Genomic DNA, 23,426 nt, shown 5'->3' on the forward strand with positions numbered 1-23,426 from the left:
ATATAAATCACGATATACCCGGCAGGTAAGAAAACGCATAATAGAAGGTTTGTTTGTTTTTTCTAGTACAACAAACGTCCTACGGTAGCCGTGCTATTTAAGATGTACGTTGGAAATCTTGTTTTGAAAACCAACAGGATAATCTATTTCCGTTTTGTGTGTTTGACGTTATTGTGCCGAGGGGGGAAGATATTTGTAGACGGACAGCAGAGACTTCTTTCCGGATTTCCTGTCGCCCCGTCATTCAAAATAGACCGACACGAAACAACAATCACATGCTGACATAGTTTTCATTTGTATTATTTATCTTGCTAAATATTTTCAAATGACATGTTTATCACGGGACCATGCTATATTCATGTTTAAACGCATTCCTGGTAACATGACACAAATGTAGGCTTTACAAAGGGAAGAGGAATTTTAAGATCGCTGAAGGTGTTTTTCCGTACTTGAAAAGCCCAAGTACTGTAATCTGTATAGCTTGTCCTTGAGAATGTGGCCAATAGGTCCTGTTCTAATGCACGCAAGGAGAGAAGCGGTCAGGCTCTGTTCCAGTATCTCGCCCAAGTCTTCAACATTATCCGCCTCCAAGTCAAGCTCACGTTCACGTCTCCAAGTTGAAAAACAGAAGAGGAAAAAACAGAGGGAGCTCGCCATACTATCCACTCAACACCTTGTGAGTTGGAACGACAGCAAAGTATATATTTTAATATGTACAGGACACTGAAAATATAACAAGTTCTGCATGTTTGGGGATGTCTGGGAGCCAGCAAAGGATTTGTCTATTGACTCCCCCTTTCAAAATCATTCACAATCATCAAATGACTTCCGAGCATTTGTGTGATTGCAACATATATATACATATGACATATTTATGAATGCAGTCTGCAGTTTCTAATTCCAGCGGTGATGTTGTGTTTCCAGACTGCTGAAGAAGATGCTATAAAATGGAGCGAAAAGGAGCGAATCCTCTATCCTGCTGATACACCACCTGGGGCAAAGAAAGGCGAGTTTGCCCTGTTACACCAGCCCACACACCCAATAGTCTCTCAACTTTGTTGTTGTCATACTGCAGCACTGAAAACATTCTTTCCTACTTGCTAATATGTTTTGGCAGACACAAGCCTTCCATTTCCATCCTCATACAGTCCAGATTATGTGGAATCCAGCTGGTATCAGTGGTGGGAGAAAGAGGGGTTCTTCAGGCCTGAGCATCATGTGAGATATTTTAAATATCATGCACCATGTTGGTGACCCCTGGAGTAGATGCTAATATAAATTTTTTGGAGGGGTTGTCACTTGAAGTGGTGGTATGTACTATATAAAGTATCCTTCTCTTTAGGACGTTCAGGAGTTTTCTCATGGTGTGGATCAGAACTTCTCTTTGTGTATACCACCACCAAACGTGACAGGGACTCTGCATCTGGGCCATGCTCTGACTGTAGCAATAGAAGATGCTTTGGTTCGATGGTAAATGCCAAAAACAGATTCTGAATGTTGCCTTTTTATTAAATGTATGCATTTTGGCTCTAATTGTAATGCTGCTATGAATGATGGATCAGGCATAATCCATACTATGCTTTGTTCAATCCGTTTAGGAGAAGGATGCAAGGCCAAAGAGTACTATGGGTCCCTGGCTGTGACCATGCTGGTATAGCAACACAGGTAAATATGTTCCGTTTCTCACCTCTGTTTTGAGCATAACTGAACATTTAAGAAGGGATTTTACTCATAGTGATGTAAAGTTGGTAAGTCAAGGTTGACGAATCTGTTCATAATTTACAATTTCGCGAGATGAGGTGGCTCAGACATCTAGTTAGGATACCTCCTGGACGCCTCCCCGGTGTTGGGCTCCGGACAAGTCCCAGGACACGCAGGAAAGACTCTATCCATACAACCTTTTTCCGATCCACTTTATCCTCACAAGGGTCACGAGCATGCTGGAGCCTATCCTAGCTGTCTTTGGGTAATAGACGTACACCCTCAACCAGTTGCCAACCATTTGCAGGGCACACAGAGACACTCACACTCGCACCTAAGGACAATTTGGAGTGTTCGATCAGCCTGCCGTGCATGTTTTTTTTAAATCTGGGAGGAAACCGGAGGACCTTGAGAGACAGGTCCCCGCAGGCACAGGGAGAACATGCAAACTCCATAGCAGGGGTGCCCATTAGGTAGATCCTGATCTACCGGTAGATCTGAGACAGGTCCCAAGTAGATCCGAAGAGTGTCGAGAAGAAAAAAAACAACCATTTGTGTGTTTTTGTACATGTTAGTAAAATATGTTTTGTGTTTATATACACTGCACCCTAATCATCTTATCAGTCTCATTTTCACTAATTTATTTTTTTTTAATAAAAGAAAGCAGATAAATCTTACATTTACGGTGGCGTGTAATTTCGTCACCGGACGTTGTTTGCGCTCAGCAGTTTGCAATTGCAGCTTGTGATCAGAGCTGTTGCGCTCTATCTTTTATCCTCAATATTCTCATTCAGAGTTTGCTTCGTGTACAATTCACAGAATCCAAAGAATAGGAATCTAGGAGGGCCCAGTGAAGCACTTTAAAACGGTACGTGTGAGCTACGATAGTTAACAGGCTGCAAAAGGGCGTCGCGTGCCTCCGTTTCAGGCTGTTTCTCATCATGGCGTGCGCGCATGTGTGTGCGTGTGTGTGTGTGTGCGCGTGCGCATGCGTGCGCCGGTAAGGGTAGATCCCGGGAGGTTAGTTGATCGAAAAGTAGATCTTCGATCCAAAAAGTTTGGGCACCCCTGTCATACAGGAAGGCCGTAGTAGGAATCAAACCTGGTACCCGTGAAGTCGACGCGCTAACCACTCGACTACCGGGCCGCCCAGAAATACTCTGTCCAAATTTTTGGGCTGCATCCTCGAGTGCGGAGCAAGATAGCCTATGAACGTGTGCTCCGATGTACCCATCAATCAGTGCACCGTTGGTCTCTGTGGAAACAAAGGCCAGATTTGAAGGCTAGATTCAAAAGCCGCATAAATTTGTACACCGGCGTGCAGTCGAGGTGCACCCAAAGTTGCGTACATCATGCGGTCATCAAATTCGGTCTTTGGAGGACGCAAAGTATACATTTGGACACATTATACTGTATGTCTCCCAGCCGGCCTGGGAATGCCCCAGGCAAGATTTTTAAATTCTAGCCCCATAACATCAAACCTGTAAAATATGAATACATTTGGAAAAAGTGTGCTGATTGAAAAAAAGACTTGAGATTACCTTTCAATGTGCCATTTACCAGTTAAAAATAAAAAACTCACCCAAACTTTCCGCCTCCTGAAATGGGGAGGTGGTTTGCGCAAGCTCAGATGACAAGAATAAACATACTATTATCGTCACTCAAACACTCAATCAAAACTAAATGTTGTGATTTTTGGAGCGTTTTTTTTTTTTTTTTGGCTCAAGTATCTCAGTGGTCATAATGTAGCTGTAGCTAGAATAGGATGCTCATGATGAAAGCCAGCTGTCACAACCACAAATAAGAGCTTCTCTTGTACCGTATTGGTCCGAATGTAAGACAGTGTTTTTTGCATTGAAATAAGACTGAAAAAGTGGGGGTCGTCTTACATTCGGGGTCTAGACCTTATACCCATTCACGACGCTAGATGACGCCAGATATCATTGAAGCGAATGCTGAACTTGACTCCCCAGGCCAAAGTGGACCTCTGCCACGAAGAATACAAATAAAAATAGCGGTAGCACGAAGAAGAAAAATAAAAAATAGCGGTAAGAAGGAAAAGAGAAGACAATAATAGAAGAGATAATGGAGAAACGTAGTGACAATCTGGAGAAAAGTGGGTCGAAGATCGGCCAGGTTAACTGGCAGCTGAGGAGAAGTTGTGATATAATTTACATTTCACAAACCAGAAGCCATTCATATACAAATGTGATCGCACCTTACATTTGAATGAGGCAAAATAACATGCTTTTTCTCTCAAATATATTGTTATAATCATTTGTTTCAGATGTATTTTAATTATTTTCTGTATAAAAATTAATTTGGTGTTCAAAACGTGTTTTTTTTTCCAAACTTGAGTCTTGAAAAAGAGGGGGTCGTCTTATAATCAGGGCCGTCTTATATTCGGGCCAATATGGTATATCGGATACTGAAACACTGCATCTTCATGTGATGTATATTTTTTTTCATTAGAGCGTGGTGGAGAGAATGCTGCTTCGGGAAGAAGGGAAGCACAGGAAAGACTTCACGCGAGAAGAATTTTTACAGGAGGTTTGGAAATGGAAAAATGAGTGCGTCTTCCTCTTTACCTCTCCCGGCACGATACATCACTATGTTTGCCGTGCGGTCATCTCGGAATACATGTTTGCGCTGCTTTTTGTGTCAGGAAAGGAGATGAGATATATCAGCAGCTGAGGAAACTCGGTGCTTCCTTGGACTGGAGTAGAGCCTGTTTCACCATGGATAAGGTACGTTTGAACTGCACTGAACAAAATCGTGTTGATGATTTTAATGTGCAACAAAGTATTTCTCCCAACTCTGCACACTAACTTAAGCCCAAAGGCTCCCGTTGAATAAGACAAGGAAATATACAAATTAACCACTAAATGATCTTGATGTTATTTTTAAAGGAAAATTATGAGGTAATGATTGTTTCCTATCATTCTTCTCACCTCTCCCCACTATTTCCAACTTTTTTTTTTTTTTTTTTTGTGGTACCAATGTGACATTCCATATTTGTCCACGATCACGAATGTGAAACCGGTTAATATTCTTTGTTCCCGTTTCGTGTGTTTCAGGGTTTCAGCAAGGCTGTAACGGAGGCCTTTGTGCGCCTGTGCGATGCCGGTTTGATCTATCGCTCAGAGCGTCTCGTCAATTGGAGCTGTGCGCTGGAGTCCGCCATCTCGGACATAGAGGTGATCAAATATATATACCTTCTGTGTACAATGGATACTCAGTGGTGTTAAATAAGAAAACATTTTTAATATTGCTCACAACTTCTCTGCTCTTGTGCAATCAAACTCTTTTTTGGTACCTCATGGTCCCCCAGGAATACATGATGCTTCCTCTTGCTGTACTATGGCATGCAAATCAATCCATTTGAAGGCAACAAGGTAGCATTAAAAAACTCCGGAATTATGTGATGGTTGTCGACCAAGTTTTTTTTTCCCCCGCCTCCAGTCAAATTACCGTATTGGCCCGAATAAAAGACGGCCCTGATTATAAGACGACCCCCTCTTTTTCAAGACTCAAGTTTGAAAAAAGACTTTTTGAGCACCAAATAAATTTTGATGAAGAAAATAATTTCAGTATATATGAAACTAATTATTATAACAATATATTTGAGAGAAAAAGCATGTTATTTTGCCTCATTCAAATTTTAATTTCTGAACATTTAAATATGTAAACTAAAGTGCAATCACATTCGTAAATGAATGGTTTCTGGTTTTTGAAATGTAAATTACATCATAACTTCTCAGCTGCCAGTTAACCTGGCCGATCTTTGACCCACTTTTCTCCAGATTGTCGCGACGCTTCTCCATTTTCTGTTATCTCTTCTATTATTTTTTCTCTTTTCTTTCTTACCGCTATCTTTTTTTTTTTCTTCGTGCTACCGCTATTTTTATTTTCATTCTTCGTGACAGGGGTCACTTTGGCCTGGTGAGTCAAGTTCAGCATTCGCTTCAACGATAGCTGGCGCCATCTAGCGTCTTCAATTGGTATAATGTCTAGACCCCGATTATAAGACGGCCCTCATTTTTTTAGTCTTACTTCAATGCAAAAAACATCGTCTTAAATTCGGGCCAATATGGTATTGTTTTCATCTTCAACAATAGAAAACCTGCTCAAATTTCTTGCTATATGTACTGTATGTTTTAAATGTTTTTATTTATTTTTTGTCAGGTTGATTCGAAGGAACTTTCCGGGAAAACGATGCTGTCCGTGCCTAACTATGAGCACAAAGTGGAATTTGGAACCATGCTCACCTTTGCGTACCCGATAGATGGTCACAGTGAGTATGAGTGTCGATGGCAGACAGGAAATACGTTCAGTTGTCCATCTTATTACCAAGATAGTTGGGATTTTTCAGTGTTTGATTGCAGTCATTTTGTCGTCACCATGACTGCAGCGTGTTGCAAAATACGAGTGCATATTTGGATGAGTCTGGTGTGGCAGAAAGTGATTAACCCCACAGTCAATCAAAGTTTATTTTTACAGCACTTTTCAAACCAAAGATCTTGGAGCACAAGCTGCTTTCCAAATTACACATAAAGCTAAATCATTATTGAGTTGTTCCAAGAACGAAACAAGGGCCAGTTATGGCCGCCAAGAGATGTATGTTGTCAGGAAACGCCATTGGCGACAAGGAAAGACTTGCAATTAAAAAAAAAAAATCAGGAATGAGGACGGTAAATCGGGACAGAAAATTCATGAAATTAAATAGTCTTTCAATAGTCTTGAAATGTCTTTCAAGACTGCCAAAATGGCGACTGATTGTTGGATTATTAACCTTCCTCATGACGCTGTCTCCAAGTACTGAATTTTTGAGACGTTCTTGACATTTTTGCCTCATTGCCTCTTTCATCTATAACTGCTTCAGACAACAAAGTGTATGCAGGAAAGTGGTTAAGAGTGCACGATTGTCTGTGTCTCATGTGTTGTTTTGTATTATTTTGTCTTTTTTTTTTGTTAACTTTTCTTTTGATAGCGGCACTGACACCCTCAGCGGTTCCTCTTGTTTTATGTTGAGAGGGAAGAAATTTCATCTGTGCTGTATGTTACCCATACAGTACATTTGACAATAAAATGTACCCAATCCAATCTAATCATAGCCTTGCCCCGTGATGTCATAAGATTTTTGTTCTTGTATTTTCTTTATGTATTCTAGGTTTATGTTCTTTCTCTATTGGCTCTACTATTCTCTCGTCCTTTGAGTTGACGAGCAATTTACGTTTTCTGGCTTCTTACTTTTTGCAAGCGTTTTTAGTTTCTGCTCATCTTTCCCTCCTCCTCAGTCACCAGTTGTACTTTGCCGGTCTTGCCTTTTTTAAAAATTATAAATAAATGTATTTTTAGCTCTGTCTACGCATGTGGTATCCGGACTCCTTCCGAACACCCGACAAAAACTAAATTGGCAAGAAGTCAAAATTTTGAGATAAAAATAAGAAGCTTGCCAACTTTTTTTTTCTTTCATTGGCCCTAATCTTCTTCTGTAGAAATAAATGCAATTAAATGATCATAAAATAAAACAAAAGCAGTTGAATTTACTTTTATAAAATATTATTGTTCCGAGCAGCCCGTTGGTCCACAGGAAGGCCGTTTGCATGACCGTGGACTGTAGTGACAGAAAGCAACCTAATTGTGTGTTTTAGTTCTCACTCTGAGCATTGTTTGAAAGGTCAGTTGTCACTCTTTGTGTTCTGTCGTTTTTTTCAAACCATTCAGGTGGAGAAATAATGGTCTCAACAACTCGTCCGGAGACTATGCTGGGAGATGTGGCCGTAGCTGTTCATCCTGATGACCCTCGATACCAGGCTAGAAATTTTGGATTGAAATTTCGATGCATTGAAATTGTGGATAACTCAAAGATGCGTACACACAAGCTGTTATATTTGAAGGATGTACTTAAAGCCACTCGTTGTATTAAAGTTGGCACATCTGAATAGGGGGCAGTATCAACTCAATGACCCGCACAGCATTCTGTCAAAACGCTGAAAGTATGTTGGTTATTGACATGTACGTTACTTTTTCATAAATACGTTTTCCCGTCAAAATAAATGTAAAAGGCTAATGAAACGGGACGGTGGTTAGCACGTCAACTTCGCAGTGCAGAGGTACCGGGTTCGATTCCGGCTGCGGCCTTCCTGTGTGGAGTTTGCATGTGCTCCCCGTGCATGTGTGGCTTTTCTCCGAGTACTTCTGTTTCCTCCCACATTCCAAAAAACATGCACGGCAGGCTAATTGAACACTCTAAATTGTCCGTAGGTATAAATGTGAGCGCGAATGGTTGTTTGTCTCTGTGTGCGCTGCGATTGGTTCAGGGTGTCCCCCGCCTACTACCCGAAGAAAGCTGGGTTAGGCTCCAACACACCCTGCGACACTTGTCAGGATAAAGCGGATCAGAAAATGGACGGATAATCAAATGGGAGAAAATACCGAAACATTTACGGTGCATTTACTTTTACTTTTCTTTGTTCCAGGACTTTCATGGGAAGCAATGCCGCCATCCCTTCAATGACAGATTGTTGCCCATCGTCACTGATACAATCGTGGCCATGGAGCTCGGCACAGGTCCGCTGACTCTTGTAGAAAATAAAACAGCCCATCATTCATTAGAACTTCAAAGCAGTTTCCATAATACTGTTCACAATTTCAAGTGCAGGGCAAGACTCTCAATTTCTCAGGATTTGTTTGCTATTTTTCTGACTTTAGGTGCGGTTAAGGTGACGCCTGCTCATGACCACACAGACTTCCTTTTGTCACAGAGACATGCTCTGCCACGCCTCAGTGTGATCGGAGGAGATGGGAAGATGACTCCAATCTGTGGACAATGGCTGGAGGTGCATGAACTTTGCTGTCATTACTGCTGTAGCTTTAGAGGAATGTATTTGGAGACGCCAGTGATGATTTATTCTATCACACTTCAAAATATGAAACCAAAACTTCAATTAACAATTCTTCATTTCATGCCCCCTTGGGTGTTTTAAGGGAGTGAAGCGTTTTGACGCCAGGCAGCTGGTAGTCAACGCTCTGGTTGAGAAAAAGCTGTTCAGAGGAAAGAAGGAGCACGCCATGACCTTACCTATTTGCAGGTAAACCAACACCGTAAACTGTCCGGCCACATCATTAACTTCACCCGCACAGTCTTTAAGATTTAAAACGGCAACAATATAAAAAGTTTAAAAAAACATGTCAGAAGTATGACACTGTTCAGTTTTTACTCACGAGTTGTAATATCTCTTTCGCTTTATTGCGCTTTTGACAGATGCTGCTATATACCAAACAAATGAAACATGTTTTGTGATGACACAAGTTTGTGACCATCAAGATTGAATGTCTCCACGTGGATTTTAGTATTGTGGGCAGATGGGAAATCATCAGAAGACAGTTTTGACAGTTTTCGCCGGCAATAGACAAAATGGCACAACATTTGTAGACCTCCGTGCAGCAGAGCACGCATATAAATACTTTTTTTTTTTAACTGTAACAACATTGATCATAATCTCACCCATTAAGGTACTAGCTAAACATTGGTCTGTTATATTTACAGGCATATATATTATCTTCTAGTTGACAAAGAAAAAAGTGTACCCACCTATCCATTCTCTGTACCTTTTGTGTATATTTATTTAAAAACTTGGTTTTACCTTGCAGCAGTTGAGTTTTATTTCTCTCCACGTCAGTAAAACACTGACCTGAAACACAGAAGATTAGACAGGGGCAGCGCATAAACAATGGCAGCATCCTGATTAAATTCCATGCAAGTATTTTGTGTCAAGAACTCGGGAGTCCCCAGATCCCGTCATGTTGTGGCCACAAATACCGATTCAGCACCCACTTTGAGTGAAGCCAGTTTACTGGGCTCGGTGAATGGATCTCGAGTGGGGATTAACAAACTGTACACTTTGGGAAGTAAAGTTGGGTTTTTAATCATGTTTTAATCAATTATTTTCCGCATTTCGAAGCCGCTCAGGGGACGTGATCGAGCCTCTTCTGAAGAAACAATGGTTCGTCCGTTGTCATGGAATGGCCCAAAAAGCTATACAGGTAATCTAATGTTGGTGATGTGATTATTATTTCTTTTTTCCTAGCCTGGTAGAAGTGGTGCTGGCTGACAGCCAAAACGCTCAGTGTCACTCACTCTTTTTATTGTCAGGCTGTTGAGGATGGTCATCTTCAAATCACCCCTCTCTTTTATACTAAAACATGGAAAAACTGGCTGTCCAACATCAGGTAGGCTGACCCCGACCTTTGACCCCTATTGACAAACTTTCCATAATGTCACTTTTGTTAAAATGTGAACAGCTGTTTGTCATCTATTGTTTGCCGATGAGTCTGAAATAACACAATTCTTGTGATGAATGCATCCTTGTTTCATTGTATGCGAATGAACAATGCAGCTCTGTTTGGTTTACAGTGACTGGTGCGTTTCCAGGCAGCTGTGGTGGGGGCATCAGATCCCAGTTTACAGAGTGGAGTTTCTGCATTCTGCGAACAAACAAGAGGTTGGGCTTTGCTATCACAATGGCCAGTGAACTGCACTGTCATGTCCCGAGGCACCGCTGTATCTTTAGTGTACTGCATGAGAGACTCCAAATATATTTGGTCTTTTTCTTCAGACGATGCGGTACAAATCTGGTTTGCTCCAAACAAAGTCCATAAAGCTAAAGGGTAACAGGGTTTATTCCTTGGCCTAAATACAAATGACATTACAAAACAGTAAATGAAAGACAAAAGTTAGGAAGACAACTGATTCAACAAAAAGGCACACAAACCTTGTGGGCTCACATCCACGAGGGGCTAAATATTATTAGAAATATTGCTTGTCTCCTTATTCCTTCGTTTAGTCAGTAGTTAAGTCTGCTTTTGGTATGATCATCGTTTCAGAATGGCTGCGCAGAGCTCACAAAGTAATTGTCTTTTCGAGGGTGTGTTGGCGACTGCACATGTCAATTCATGTTGGGCAGAAGACTTTTAGGTTCCAATTGATTCCTGCTAATAATCACCAGTTGATGGCATACGAACACACTAACATAGAAACAACTCAATGGAGAATATAAAGAAACTGGACCATCATAAATCAGGCGCATCAGATTATAGTGGCCGCTGTCGGTGTTTGAGAAAATTGAATACTTATAGTGCGGAAAATATGGTGTGTGTGTGTGTGTGTGTGTGTGTATAGCAATTGGTCATTAAGATGTGGTTTGTGGATTTGTGTACTGTATATAGTACAGTGTAGAAGAGAAAAATGAAAAATGGTTTAGAAGTTGGTGAGCAAAACGGTAGCGGTGGTGCAACAGTTTTTGTCCCATCCAAAGGGGGAAACATCATTGTTTCTATTTTTGTCAGGACCAGTGGGTGTGGGGAAGTAACGAAGATGAGGCCCGTCAGAGAGCAACTGTCAAATATGGAGTGAAACCACAGGACATCAGTTTGACTCAGGGTACCCTCACCTCTTTAATCCCATTTCCACGTGGTATAAAATGAAATATTTTGTGTTTTCATTGTCAAAACTTGCTTAGGTTACCAAGGTAAGTGATTAGAACGGGTGGTGGGCAAATCCGGCCCGTTGGTCTTTTTAATCCGGCCCGCCTAATGTTGGTACACAATTAAGGTTCGATGTCAATGACTGCATTCATTTCATTTGGACTTGTAATGACAGGCATTTCAACGCCAGGTGGCACAGTTACTAGAAGATGCATAGGATTGGGAAGAAGGGGGAGACGATATGGAAGCCCGCAGTAGCGCCAAGTCAAGCAAATCCCGTTCGATACGACGGAATAATGTACTCTTAAAGTCTGAAAAACGTGCAAAAAAATGCAAAATACTGATTTAAAAAAAAAGAAATCCAATTAATATTATGTTGAATTTAGTTCACCCTTTTGATCCGGCCCTCCATAATATTTTCTGGTTCTCATGTGGCCATATGCAAAAAATAATTGAATTGAATTGAATTGAATAATTGAATTTATAAACGTGCACCTTTTTTAATGGTAAATTTTAATAAATTTGTTTGGTCTAAAAAATACTTTTAAAATTATAGCGCTTCAAAGGATTTGATTTGTCTTCATATTTTTTATGATTAAATATTTCCTTGTTTTGTATCCAAAATAAATGATCGATTGAGGAATTGTGATTTCGATTATAACCAAAATAATTGTGAGTAACCCTTTCATGCACCCTGTAATCTGATAACATGATAAGATGTCCATTGTACTAACCGCTGTCCCTGAAAGGGTTCGTTTTTTTTTTTTTTTCCATAATCGAGCAGCCCCAATGTCAAAATATTTAGGCCACTGACTGTTACCATGGAGACTGAATACCCCAAAATTGCAATGCAAGGCAGCGCAGACTTCTTGCCGAACAGTACCATTTCAAGTTGAACTGCACTGCATACTGGCAGTTGCAGAAATGCTGCTACCCCAATCTGGATGCTCACAGCGCATAAACGATCACATTCACAAAGGGAGCAGCAAAGATTCTCTTTTGAAAGCGACAAACATTTATTGAGAAAGTGTGATAATGGAATCAAATATGACAAACATTTGTTTGGATAAATCTTTTTTTGTATGCACGTTGGGTGGGTCAGACTCTGATGTTCTGGATACCTGGTTCTCCTCGGCGCTGTTTCCTTTCGCTATGTTGGGCTGGCCTCAACAGGTACCGCATCTCCTCCAGCTGCACGTCATCATAAGTGACATCAATGATGTCAGAGACTAACCACATCTTCCTTCTGCAGACGAGAGATTTTCAGCGCTTCTACCCAAACTCCATCTTGGAGACAGGCAGCGACCTAATCTTCTTCTGGGTGGCGAGGATGGTAATGTTGGGTACGGAGCTGACAGGCCAGTTGCCTTTTAAACAGGTACTTGGGCAATGAGTTGCTCATATCTGATTTGATTTGATCTGTTCTTCATTTATCTTGTACAATCAAAGCATATAAAAACTCAATAAAGAAATGATCTCAGAAGCCTTAAAATAATAAATATGTTTAACTACAAAACACTAACTTTCCATTGATAGCAGCAATAAATAAAAAAGACATTGCAAATAAATCACTCTCCTCAACATCTAAACAAAAATATTTGTTAAGTCACAGCCCCCATGGGCATCGACAAAATATTTTCTGGACATGACCGCCATCAGCGATCATTGATAAAAGGAGATTGTGGTGTGATTGATGGTCAAACTGGGAAAAGTTCAATCTGCACATTTCATTTATGCCTAGCTCTAAGAAGCTGCTGCATGTTCTCCCCAGAACAATGTTTATATTGTCTCCCAAAGCAACAAATTTCAGTCCATCAGAAACGTATGTCATTTATGTATGAAATAAACAGTCCGGGTCCCAAGATTGACTCCTGTGGGACACCTCAGCTAATGTTGAAGCACTCTGACTTGTTATTATTGAACTGAACAAATTTCTTTCTTTTACTAGTATAGAATTTTAGCCAGTCAAGTGCCACCCCCTCTAATACCATACGTCTTCATCTTTGTGACTTAAAATCTCATGATTTAAAGTTTTTTTTTGTAAATGAAAATTCACACTGCATATTTTTTGTTTTCTATATTCTATTTCCTGTAGTAGCTCAATTAATACCGTGGAAGTTGATTCGTTTGATCTCAAATCATCTTTTCCATGAAATTGTCCAATCTCTGAACATAGATTTTCCCAATATCTTCGAGCATATCAAAGAGAAAGGCCTGTAAATGGTAAACAGATGTTTCCCTCCAGCTTTATTTAAAAAATGAAAAACTAGCAAATGTTGTCAGGAAATGTTCGTAATGTGAATGACAAATACGTGTTCATAGCTCAACAATTTCCTCAGTTATATTCTTTCTCATGGACATATTGTTTCCATTCCCATCAGTGGAAGTTTTATGTCTTTGTTTACAAAAGCTATAATTTCCATTTTCTCACGGGACGGCGAGTCCGTGTAACTGTCTCCATAGTCTTTCTCTGCAAATTTCTTAATATGTTCCATATTCCTTTGGATTTGTTTTGTATGTTCCATATTCAAAATGGTATGTGCAGTTTTTTTTAACCCGTTGTTTCTGCTTCTTGATTCTAAGGTGCTACTTCACTCTCTGGTAAGGGATAAACACGGTCGGAAAATGAGTAAATCCTTGGGAAATGTCATCGACCCCTTGGATGTTATCCACGGAGCTTCCTTGGAGGTGTGTAACATAACAGTCTTTCAGTTGTGTTTTATTCGCTATAAATAAGAACAGTTCAAATGCTGAGACAGTCCAAATATATGCGAAAGACCAATACTGCATTGACTTTATCGCTTTCCTGCATTTAGTTGCTGTTGTTTTGTGATGATTACGTTGACCGTCCTAAGGTGAACGCTCAGTGGTTAGAAAAACACTTTGGTACCTCTTTCTTGATTCCCCTTAATTAAATAAAACTAATCACTTTGTAAACTTCTGGATTTCAAAACCGAAATCCAGTGTGGGTAAAATCAATGTAATATGTGATCGTACAACATCCGATTATTGGCACATATATTCTGTTTCAATCTTTTAGCTAGGACCAAGAACTCCTTTTGATTGTGACATTTTTTTCTGGAACAAAGTCCGTTTGACAAGCTTCCATAATAGACAAGTACCACATGTTGCACAAAGACCGTTTAAAGATTCATTTCTATTTAATGTTTCAGTTGACCAAGAAACCGAGAAATGGCGCGTCATCACTTCTGTGAGAACAAGACTGACTGGCATGGATGCGTTTTTGTAGGATTCTGCAGTGAGGGGGAGCCGCTTAGAAAACACGAGCCTTCACACAACACAAGCACTCGCGCGTTATAATCAGAAGAAATGTCTGTTAGTTACTTCAATCTATAATTACATATTCCAAAGTTAATACCAAAAGGTGCTCAAAGGAATGGTTTGACTTGAAAACGGACACACTAGAACAAAATTGCCGGTGCCCTTTTCTTTAAGAAAACCCCCACCGTGGTCAGAAATTGAATTCACTGACAAGAGGGGAATTTTGCTGAAACGCATATAGACAAAGCTACAAAGCTTCTGGAGGAATGTGCTTTGCACAGATGGCATGAAAGTCGAGCTTTTTGGCAAGTCACATCATCTCTATGTTTACAGAGCAAAAAAAAAAAAAAAGAAATGTATGAAGAAAAAAAAATTTACAGCGAGAAATGGAGGAGAAGGCTCAGTTGGGTTCTGGGGCTGCTTTGCTACCACCGACTTGAGTCTGTGCAGCGTTCAAAGGAATCACAAGACTATCAAGGCATTCAGGAACTAATTGTGCTACACAGTGTCAGAAAGCTTTATCTCAGTCATGGGTCCGCCAATAGGATAATGTCCTGCAACTAATGAGAGTAGTCGAAAATTGCTGCTAACAGGTGCTGAAGTCTCATTGAGAATTACTGAAATCATTTGAGGCAGTGAAAAGGTTGGTCAACAAACATCAACATCGTTTTTGTCCCGGGCAGTTTCATGAGTTTCATTTTTAATTGTGCTGGACCACAAATGAAAACCAGTTCAGTGATTTGTATTTATTCTTTTTTTTTTTTTTTGGTAATGTATTGTATTATTATGTTTGTCGGTGTCATGTTATTTGTATTGGGTTTTTTCTGTCTTTCTTTACCCCTTTCATGCACCCTGTAACCCACAGGTGTCAAACTCAAGGCCCGTGGGCCAGATGTGGCCCACTACATCATTTTATGTGGCCCGCAAAAACAAATAATAACTTCCACGATGCTTGCTAAAATCTCAACCAAAATGTAAAATTCTCATATGTAATCAATAAGACAGATATTGGAAGCGTTTTCTTGTTATCAAATCCCACATTTCCGTAACTTCAACAATCGTTGAATAAACGGTTCTTCTTTTTATATGGTACATAGCGACCCTCCAAGGGAAACGGTAACTAAAATGTGTCCCACAACAAAAATGTTACAGTGTAACATGATAAGCTGTCCACTGTAGTAACCACTGTCCCCGAGAAGGTTAATGGAATGGTAAAACAAAAATTTCCAAGTTGATGTGTGAAAACAGGACATTTAGCAGTCGTAGGTATTTAAAAAAAAAAGTCCACCTCAATAATGTTTTTCCCCCTCTCAGAGGCTTCAGCAGAAAGTTAAAGATGGGAACCTCGACCCCAGGGAGCAAGAGGTTGCCATGGAAGCTCAGGTCAGATCCCCTCGTTCCGATTCATATTTCCTTTCTGACAGAATGTGTGCACTCTCTGCCTCCTCATCGACCATATCTAACTCCTCCATCTGCTTCCCTCAGAGGAAAGACTTCCCGAAGGGGATCCCTCAGTGTGGAACCGATGCTCTCAGATTTGCCCTTTGCTCTCACAAAATGATAGGTGAGTGATTGTTGTGCTCCTTCACGAGTCATTCCTCCAAGGAAAGTGTTGCTTTTGCTTTTTGTTTTTTGATGATGTTGCACACTGCAAAGACAACCAGAGGTGCACTGCCAGGGTGCCCAAAAAAAAAAAACGGTATTGTGGGAGAGTTTCAAGGATAGGGGGTGATGTTTTATTGGCTTCTTCAAAGGCACCTCGACAGGAGTCAGGAAAAAGCAGTCTAAGCGTTCTCCAACAACGAGTGACACTTTGTTGTTGTCTGGAATGGGACTCAGGTTTTAAACTGGTGTTTGGAGAAACTTGGAAAGCATGTTTGGGGAGAAATTTTCTTTTTTGTTTGTTTGTTTTTTTTCTTTTATGAAAGTAGAATATAAAACACCCATGATTTCTACTTCTTTAACGGTTTCGGGGACAGCGGTCATGACAGTGGACAGCTCATCATGTTATTAGGTTACAGGGTGCATGAAAGGGTTAAATAGTAAATCATCACATTTCTATTGCTAATCAAAGTATTTTTGAAGCATGAAAAGAAAAGCCGAAGAGGTATTTCCTGCATTCCTGCCCATCCTACCTGACATAGAGATAGACTGTTAGAGCCTCCTTAGTTTTGCAGGGGATGTCAGACTTTCTGAAATTTCAAAGATACAAGCGAGGACGTATTTGTCAAAAACAATTTCTTTTTTTTATTTCTTGCTTTTATTTTAGGAGAAGACATGAGTCTGTCAGTATCTCAGGTTCTGAGCTGCAGACATTTCTGTAATAAAATGTGGCAGACGCTGAGATTCACGCTCGGTGTGCTGGGTGACAACACTACACCAGTGGGGAACCTTGAAAAGGTACAACCGTCCATTCGGTTCCTGATCCGCTTTATCATCACAAACGTTGCGAGGCATGCTGGAGCCTATGCCAGCTGTCTTCGGGCAGTAGGCGGGGGGGACACCCCGAACCGTTTGCCAGCCAATCGCAGGGCACACATAGAAGAACAAACATCCACGCTCACTTTCGCACCAAGAGACAATTTAGAGTTTTTCTTGAGCCTGCCATGCATATTTTTAGAATATGCGAGGAAGCCAGATTACCCGGAGAAAACCCACGCAGGCAGCCTTTGCAAATGTTGAGCAATGAGAATCAGAGGAACACATTCCCAACTTCGGTTTTGAATCGGCCAGCCGGATACCTCTTATGTAACTGTTCATGCTGTGTTGTGATTGCAAAAGCATGATGGGAAAATGATCGCATCATTTTTCCTGATGCAGATTATTGTGAGTATTCACGTATGTTGCAACAGTAGGGTTACCCTAGTGGCTCTGTTGTACTGTGCATTGGTTCAAAGAAAAATTCAAAGTACATAAATCTTGCCTCTGGTGAGCTGAGAAATGTCTCCTCATTCAAAACAAACCAAAAAAAACCATACTAAAATAATGTTTTTACTTTTCCATTTCTGAACATGAGGTGTCTCATTTGAGCAGTATGGACCGGTGGATCTGCTCCCGACTTTACAGCACCGTAGCACAAGTCGAGAAGGCCTTTGAAGAATATGAGCTGCACACTGTCACTGCTGCTTTGTACTCCTTCTGGATCCACAATCTGTGTGACGTCTACATGGTGAGACACACACACACACACACACACACACACACACACACACACACACACACAATTATCAGTATTGTATAACTCATTGCAAACTACAGTGAAACTCCTCTACAATGAAACCTGCATGGGCAAAAATGCTCTTTGTAGGAGAGTGTGAAGCCTGTGCTACTGAAGCAAAATGAAGGCTTGAAGCATGATGGCGGCAAAGTGAGACCAGCAGCAAGTGTCATCCTCTATCACTGCGTGTCCACATCTCTGGTCCTCCTCTCACCACTCATGCCGTTCCTTACCGAGGAACTGTGGCAGAGACTCCAGCCGTTCAGAACTGATGCTGCAGCCCAGGGGAGCTTATGTCTCCAGCCTTACCCCCGCTCATCCCAAATGGTACCACCACTACTACTTCTTCGCTATACAAAGCAAAATATATTCTGGATTTTCCAATCATAATTTTTGCATAAGATTCATTTAATGTTGTTGGACTCCATTAAAAATAATAATCCATTTGTAGCAGATGAATTGAAACGAATCATCACATCATATAATCTGCAAACAGAGTTGTACTCGACTCACCTCAACTCAACTGTATTTATAGAGCACTTTCAAACAACCACCGCTGCATACAAAGTGCTGTACGTGGAGCAAATATCATATCTACAACAATAAAACAATAAATGAATAACGAAGATAGTAGAAAGCACAAAACAGGAAAACTAAGATCAAGTCTGAGTCATGCCGAATCAAAAACATAAGAATAAAATGAGTTTTGAGATGGGTTTTAAAGATGGGCAGCGAGGGGGCTTGCCGAATGTTCAGTGGAAGGTCATTCCAAACATAGGGACCAGCAACGGAAAAGACTTGATCCCCTCTGCTCCTCCGTTAAGTTTTTGGTACCTCTTCTAATGTCTGGTCCGCAGACCTGAGGCACCGGGCAGGTGGGTAGGGGCAGAGGAGCTCAGAGATGTAAGGTGGGGCGAGGCCATTAAGAGATTTGAAAAGAAATAATAGAATCTTAAAAAGAACTCTATAGGGAGCCAGTGAAGGGATGCCAGTGTTGGAGTTATGCGCTCCCTCTTACAAGTATCAGTCAAGAGGCGAGCAGCAGCATTCTGGACCAACTGGAGACACTTAATGGAGGATTGGCTGACTCCAAAGTAAAGTGCTTTGTAGGCCAGAGTAATGCATTGTTTGAAATTGCAAAGCAGTTTGTCAGCATTTAAGATGATGTGGTTATTTTGTCATCTCATCCTGCCAGAAACACTGGCATTTCCCAGAAGAGGAAAGAGATTTCCTTCTGGTCCAGGAAGTGACCCGAGTGGCCCGCTCCCTTCGGGCTCAGTGTGGTTTAACCAAAGAAAAGCCCGCTAGTAAGTCATCACGGGTAAACACTTTACTGCTTTACAGCAAGTTGGCAATAATCGGTACTCAAATATCATTTGTAGATATGTTTGGATTTTGGGAGGGCGGGGGAAAAAAAAAACTTCATGGCTCTGTAATTCATGGTTTGTATGTTTCAGTGTGGGTGGTATGTTCACCCAGTCAGGCCCACATTCTCCTTCATTTTGGATCTGCTGTTTGGACTTTGAGCCGGGTTTCCCGCTTCCATATCTACTGTCCCGAAGTAGCTCTTCCCACCGTCTCTTCCACCCCCCCACCCAAAGGCTGCCTTGTCGGTGTTGTGGATCACACGTGTCGGCTGCATCTTCCTCTTCAGGTAGTCATCAGCCTCCTCTCGCAAATGAAGCTGGCCACTTATAGAAATGATGGTGTGTGTGACTTCATATTTCTTATGACATCAGTTCAAACTTAAGTGGACGTGTCCGTTCAAAAATGTACTTTGTCTCCCAGTCGGGAGAGAAATATTGACCCATTCTCACCATTCTTTGTTCAAAAAAACTTTTTTCGTTTAACAAGACATTTTAGATGATTTTAAAACACGGCCCGGTGGTCCAGTGGATGTTGACCTCACAGTGTAGAGGTCCTGGGTTCAATCCCGGCTCCAGCCTTCCTGTGTGTAGTTTGCATGTTCTCCCTGTACTCCGGTTTCCTCCCACATTCCAAAACCATGCATGGCAGGCTGATTGAACACTCTAAATTGTCCCTTGGTGTAGCGCAGATGTGTAGCGTCTCTGTGTGCCCTGCGATTGGCTGGCAACCAGTTCAGGGTGTCCTCCGCCTACTGCCGGAAGACGGCTAGGATAGGCTCCAGCACCCGATGAGCGGATCACAAAATGGATGGATGGACGATTCCAAAACTAATAATCCAATAATTTGTTGTGCACAAATAATAATGCAATGAGACGATTGTTTGTCGTTTCAACCGTCATAGAACGACCCTCCAAGGGAAGACGTAACTCTGAAGTGGCCCGAAACAAAAACGAGTGTGACAACCCTGTTTTAGACAGTTTTATTCAAACTTCTTGGGAACTGTTTGGGGAAAGAGAAAAGATATCATCATCCATTTTTATGGTTTGTGGTTGGTTTTGCACTTGGTGATTAGTTGCCCCATGTTGATAAATAAAGTTTCTGAATCTGATGAGAGTGAATACACAAAGACATTATCCTTTCAAATGTCCCCCCAGAGTGCCATGAACATTAACAAACAAGTGGCCCAACTCACCCAACGCAGAAGCAAGCTTGTTCCCAAACTGGATGAGATCCTTTGCAAAATCCAATCTCCAGAGTACCTGATCAAGGTCCCAGCGCACGTACGGGAGCAGATGGACAGTAAGGTAAGACATGGACAGGTCAGGACTAGTAACATGATTGAACACTTGGTTATCTCCAAAGATCGCATAAAAAGGAGTGTATGGTTTTTGTTCTTGATGCCGTCTGCATGAATAAAATCAGAAACCGCTTCATTTGACTTGAATGCCAAAGTACAATTCATTTTTTTGTTCATATTCTGTATCATCCAGTTCATAAAATCCTGTTCTTATAAAATCACCAGTAACGATAATTTTTAGACTCAGCGTATTTTCCACACTATAAGGCCCTTCGGAGTATAAGGCGCACCTTCAATGAATGGCCAATTTTGAAACAGTTTTTCAAATATAGGACACACCACATTATAAGGCACTTAGAATAGAAGATACAGCAGTGGCTGAGGTTGCATTTATGTATCCTCAAGATGGCGCTACGCGAAAGGAAATACAATACAATATAGTTTTATTTAGATCGCACTTTCACGGTCACTGCAGTTGTAACAAAGCACTTAACAGAACATTTTAAAATACTTCGTCCAAGAAATCAGACTTTTGATCCATGTATAAGGCACATCGGATTATAAGGCACACCGTCGGCCTTTGAGAAAATTGAATGCTTTTAAGTGCGCCTTATCGTGTGGAAAATACAATATATTTTGTTTAAATATGGCTTTTTTAAAACTAAAAATCAAATAGGAATGGCATTAGCTTTCATATATGCATTAAACATTTCCTAAATTGATTAAATGTGAATTTTCTCTTTTATTTTTGGACATGCAAAATATTTTTTTCTTTTTGGCTTACTGTTGCTTCCTTTTCTTGAATTTTAGATGTCCGCTCTTCAGCAGGAGTTGAAGACTATCGAGGACCAGCTCAAGTTGCTACAAATGACTGACCGTCCCACCAGCAGCTATTCCTAAGATGGTGTTGATCAGTGTCAGACACAAAGTTCTTGAGGGGATATCATTTAAAAGAACAACAATCATGGCATAATAGAAATAAGTGTAGTTTAACCCTTTAACCCTTTCAGGGACAGTCGTTATTACAGTGGACATTTTATCATGTTATCAGATTACAAAGTGCACGAAACGGTTACGTAATGGTCTTTTTATTTTTAAATCAGATTACAAAGTGCACAAAACGGTTAAGTAATGGTCTTTTTTATTTAATTTTTTTAATGACATTTTTACCACTGGTGTCATTTATGTACTCTCACTGTACCCTCTTCAACCATTTGGATTATGTACAGTATGGGACTGGACAGACCAATGTTTGCATTATGTTTGTATGTAAAAAGACACACAAACTGACTCAATGTTTACAAAAATTGATTTCAACATGATCTTTAATTTATGGGATAACACCCCACCCAATTTAAAATAGAAAATAAAATTGAAAATCATCTACTCATATTTCAAAATATAAACATAAAAACCCTAATTCATCATGTTGTCTAGTACGCATGTGTACCATCCCCCCAACTCCCCACATTTGCATATTCGTAGCTTCGATTAGGGCAAAGTAGATACTGACCGAGAAGGGTTAATCTCAACAGATGGGTCTATAAAGGACTTTTCCACGCCGCAAAGCTACAGAAATATAAAACTGATTATGCTGCATTGTTGAGGCTAATCAACCAGAAGCCAGTTCTCAATTTAACAAGTACGTTGTGATAAATAACTGAGGGGGGGCTGGTGCATATTTGCAGAGGTGCGATGAAGTCAAGCAACCTCCCATGTAATTTTGGCACGAATCAAAGCAAGTCAAGTCATTAAAAGTCGAGTCATAAAATCTTGCTCAGGCCCAACTTAAAGTGGAGGTATAAAATGTGTTTTCACTCATTATAAAACCACTGCATTTACATCTATCAAAGCTAAATGAGCAACTACGTCGTGTGTTACAATAAAATGCATATATTTATATTCTTTTTAAAAAGATTGTGTGTTTTTTACCATTGGATGAATGTTTTCAGCTACTTCCAAGATAAACTGTACACAGAAAACATCATGAATAAAATCATCACTTGGCAGGAAACTCCAGCCAGTCTTTTTGCATCTCCAAAGACCACAAGCCACTTCAACGATTGAGATTGGTCAGCGATTTCAAAATAACACCCACACGTGTGGATTGACTAATGGTATCAATTTGTGAAAAAGAAGAGAAAAAAAAGCATTTGCCAAATTGTGAAATAATTGCCATTTTGGAGGTTGATGTATTGTTTTGGTGTTCTGCTTGTCGGGAGTCTCAGGAAACGCTCTAGGGATAGTAGGCTCAACAAGACTAGGTGACGGAGTTTTTGGCAATCCTCTCTGTTGCTTGAATGACCAGAAGTGAAGGCCACAGGCCTAAGATTATTTAAAACTTTGATTGGGCCCTTCTTGGAAATGACAATAATTGGGGGATATTTCCACATATGAGGCATTGTGACGCAATTCATGGAGGTCTGGAGCAGCTGCTGGGACCCCCGCCCCCATCCCAGATGCTCGGCACAGTAGTTTATAGTCCGCCCATGGATATCGTCAGGTTAAGTGTCAGTGTTTCAATTACCAGTATGTTCTCTGGAGTGCTCTCACCACCTCTTCCCTGCTGAAAGTGATGGATGAGTCACTAAGATGGAGTGAGGAGGTGAATGCTCCTTAATTCTGCATTATTGTCCCTTTCAAAATTCGAAAAGACTGTATAGAGGTCAGTTGGTAAAGATGCTGTGCCATCAACCGGGGTTGGTTTTTAATGGGATGTTGTGCAATGTTCTTCAGGAAGAGCGGAAAATCCCTTGGGTAAAGGAGACCTCCACTTTGTTTTTATAGGCCATCTTGGCCTTCGTTATGGCACACTTGACCTCTCGGCTGACCGCTTTCTTTTCCTCTTCTGAGCCAGTGAAGAAAATGCTGTTTTTGTTTTTAATTGAGTACTTCTTTTAGATCTTTCGTGACCCAGAGTTAGTTCGTCAATATGGTAATTGTTTTGGGGCTTATACTGTCTACACAAAATAAGGTGTACACAGTGACTGTGTCTACCTGCTCATCAATGTTGATCGAGGAAAACTTTACTCTTGTTAATAAAATAGTTTACCATCAAACACAGACACACAT

The 23,426-nt window shown here is 40.7% G+C and overlaps 1 protein-coding gene across 2 annotated transcripts; it reads left to right on the forward strand.

The window, feature by feature from the left end:
- Positions 1–195: 195 nt before the first annotated feature.
- vars2 (valyl-tRNA synthetase 2, mitochondrial) lies at positions 196–23,042 on the forward strand. Of its 2 annotated transcripts, XM_052071063.1 has the most exons (29): positions 196–676; positions 925–1,006; positions 1,118–1,218; positions 1,352–1,470; positions 1,599–1,665; positions 4,174–4,271; positions 4,367–4,448; positions 4,779–4,898; positions 5,887–5,995; positions 7,429–7,517; positions 8,184–8,274; positions 8,416–8,543; positions 8,692–8,795; positions 9,669–9,750; positions 9,860–9,936; positions 10,121–10,208; positions 11,053–11,146; positions 12,293–12,363; positions 12,443–12,568; positions 13,774–13,878; positions 15,787–15,855; positions 15,958–16,036; positions 16,742–16,872; positions 17,489–17,641; positions 17,780–18,016; positions 18,885–18,996; positions 19,147–19,343; positions 20,212–20,361; positions 21,165–23,042. In XM_052071063.1, exons 1-29 carry the CDS (start codon positions 494–496, stop codon positions 21,252–21,254), a joined length of 3,234 nt encoding a protein of 1,077 aa, XP_051927023.1. In that variant the 5' UTR covers positions 196–493; the 3' UTR covers positions 21,255–23,042. The 2 variants fall into 2 exon arrangements, with proteins under 2 accessions (XP_051927023.1, XP_051927022.1); XM_052071062.1 differs by having other exon boundaries at positions 201–676; positions 925–1,218; positions 1,343–1,470.
- The last annotated feature ends 384 nt before the right edge of the window (positions 23,043–23,426 follow it).

This window comes from Hippocampus zosterae, chromosome 7, assembly GCF_025434085.1.
Source record: "Hippocampus zosterae strain Florida chromosome 7, ASM2543408v3, whole genome shotgun sequence".
NCBI lineage: Eukaryota > Metazoa > Chordata > Actinopteri > Syngnathiformes > Syngnathidae > Hippocampus > Hippocampus zosterae.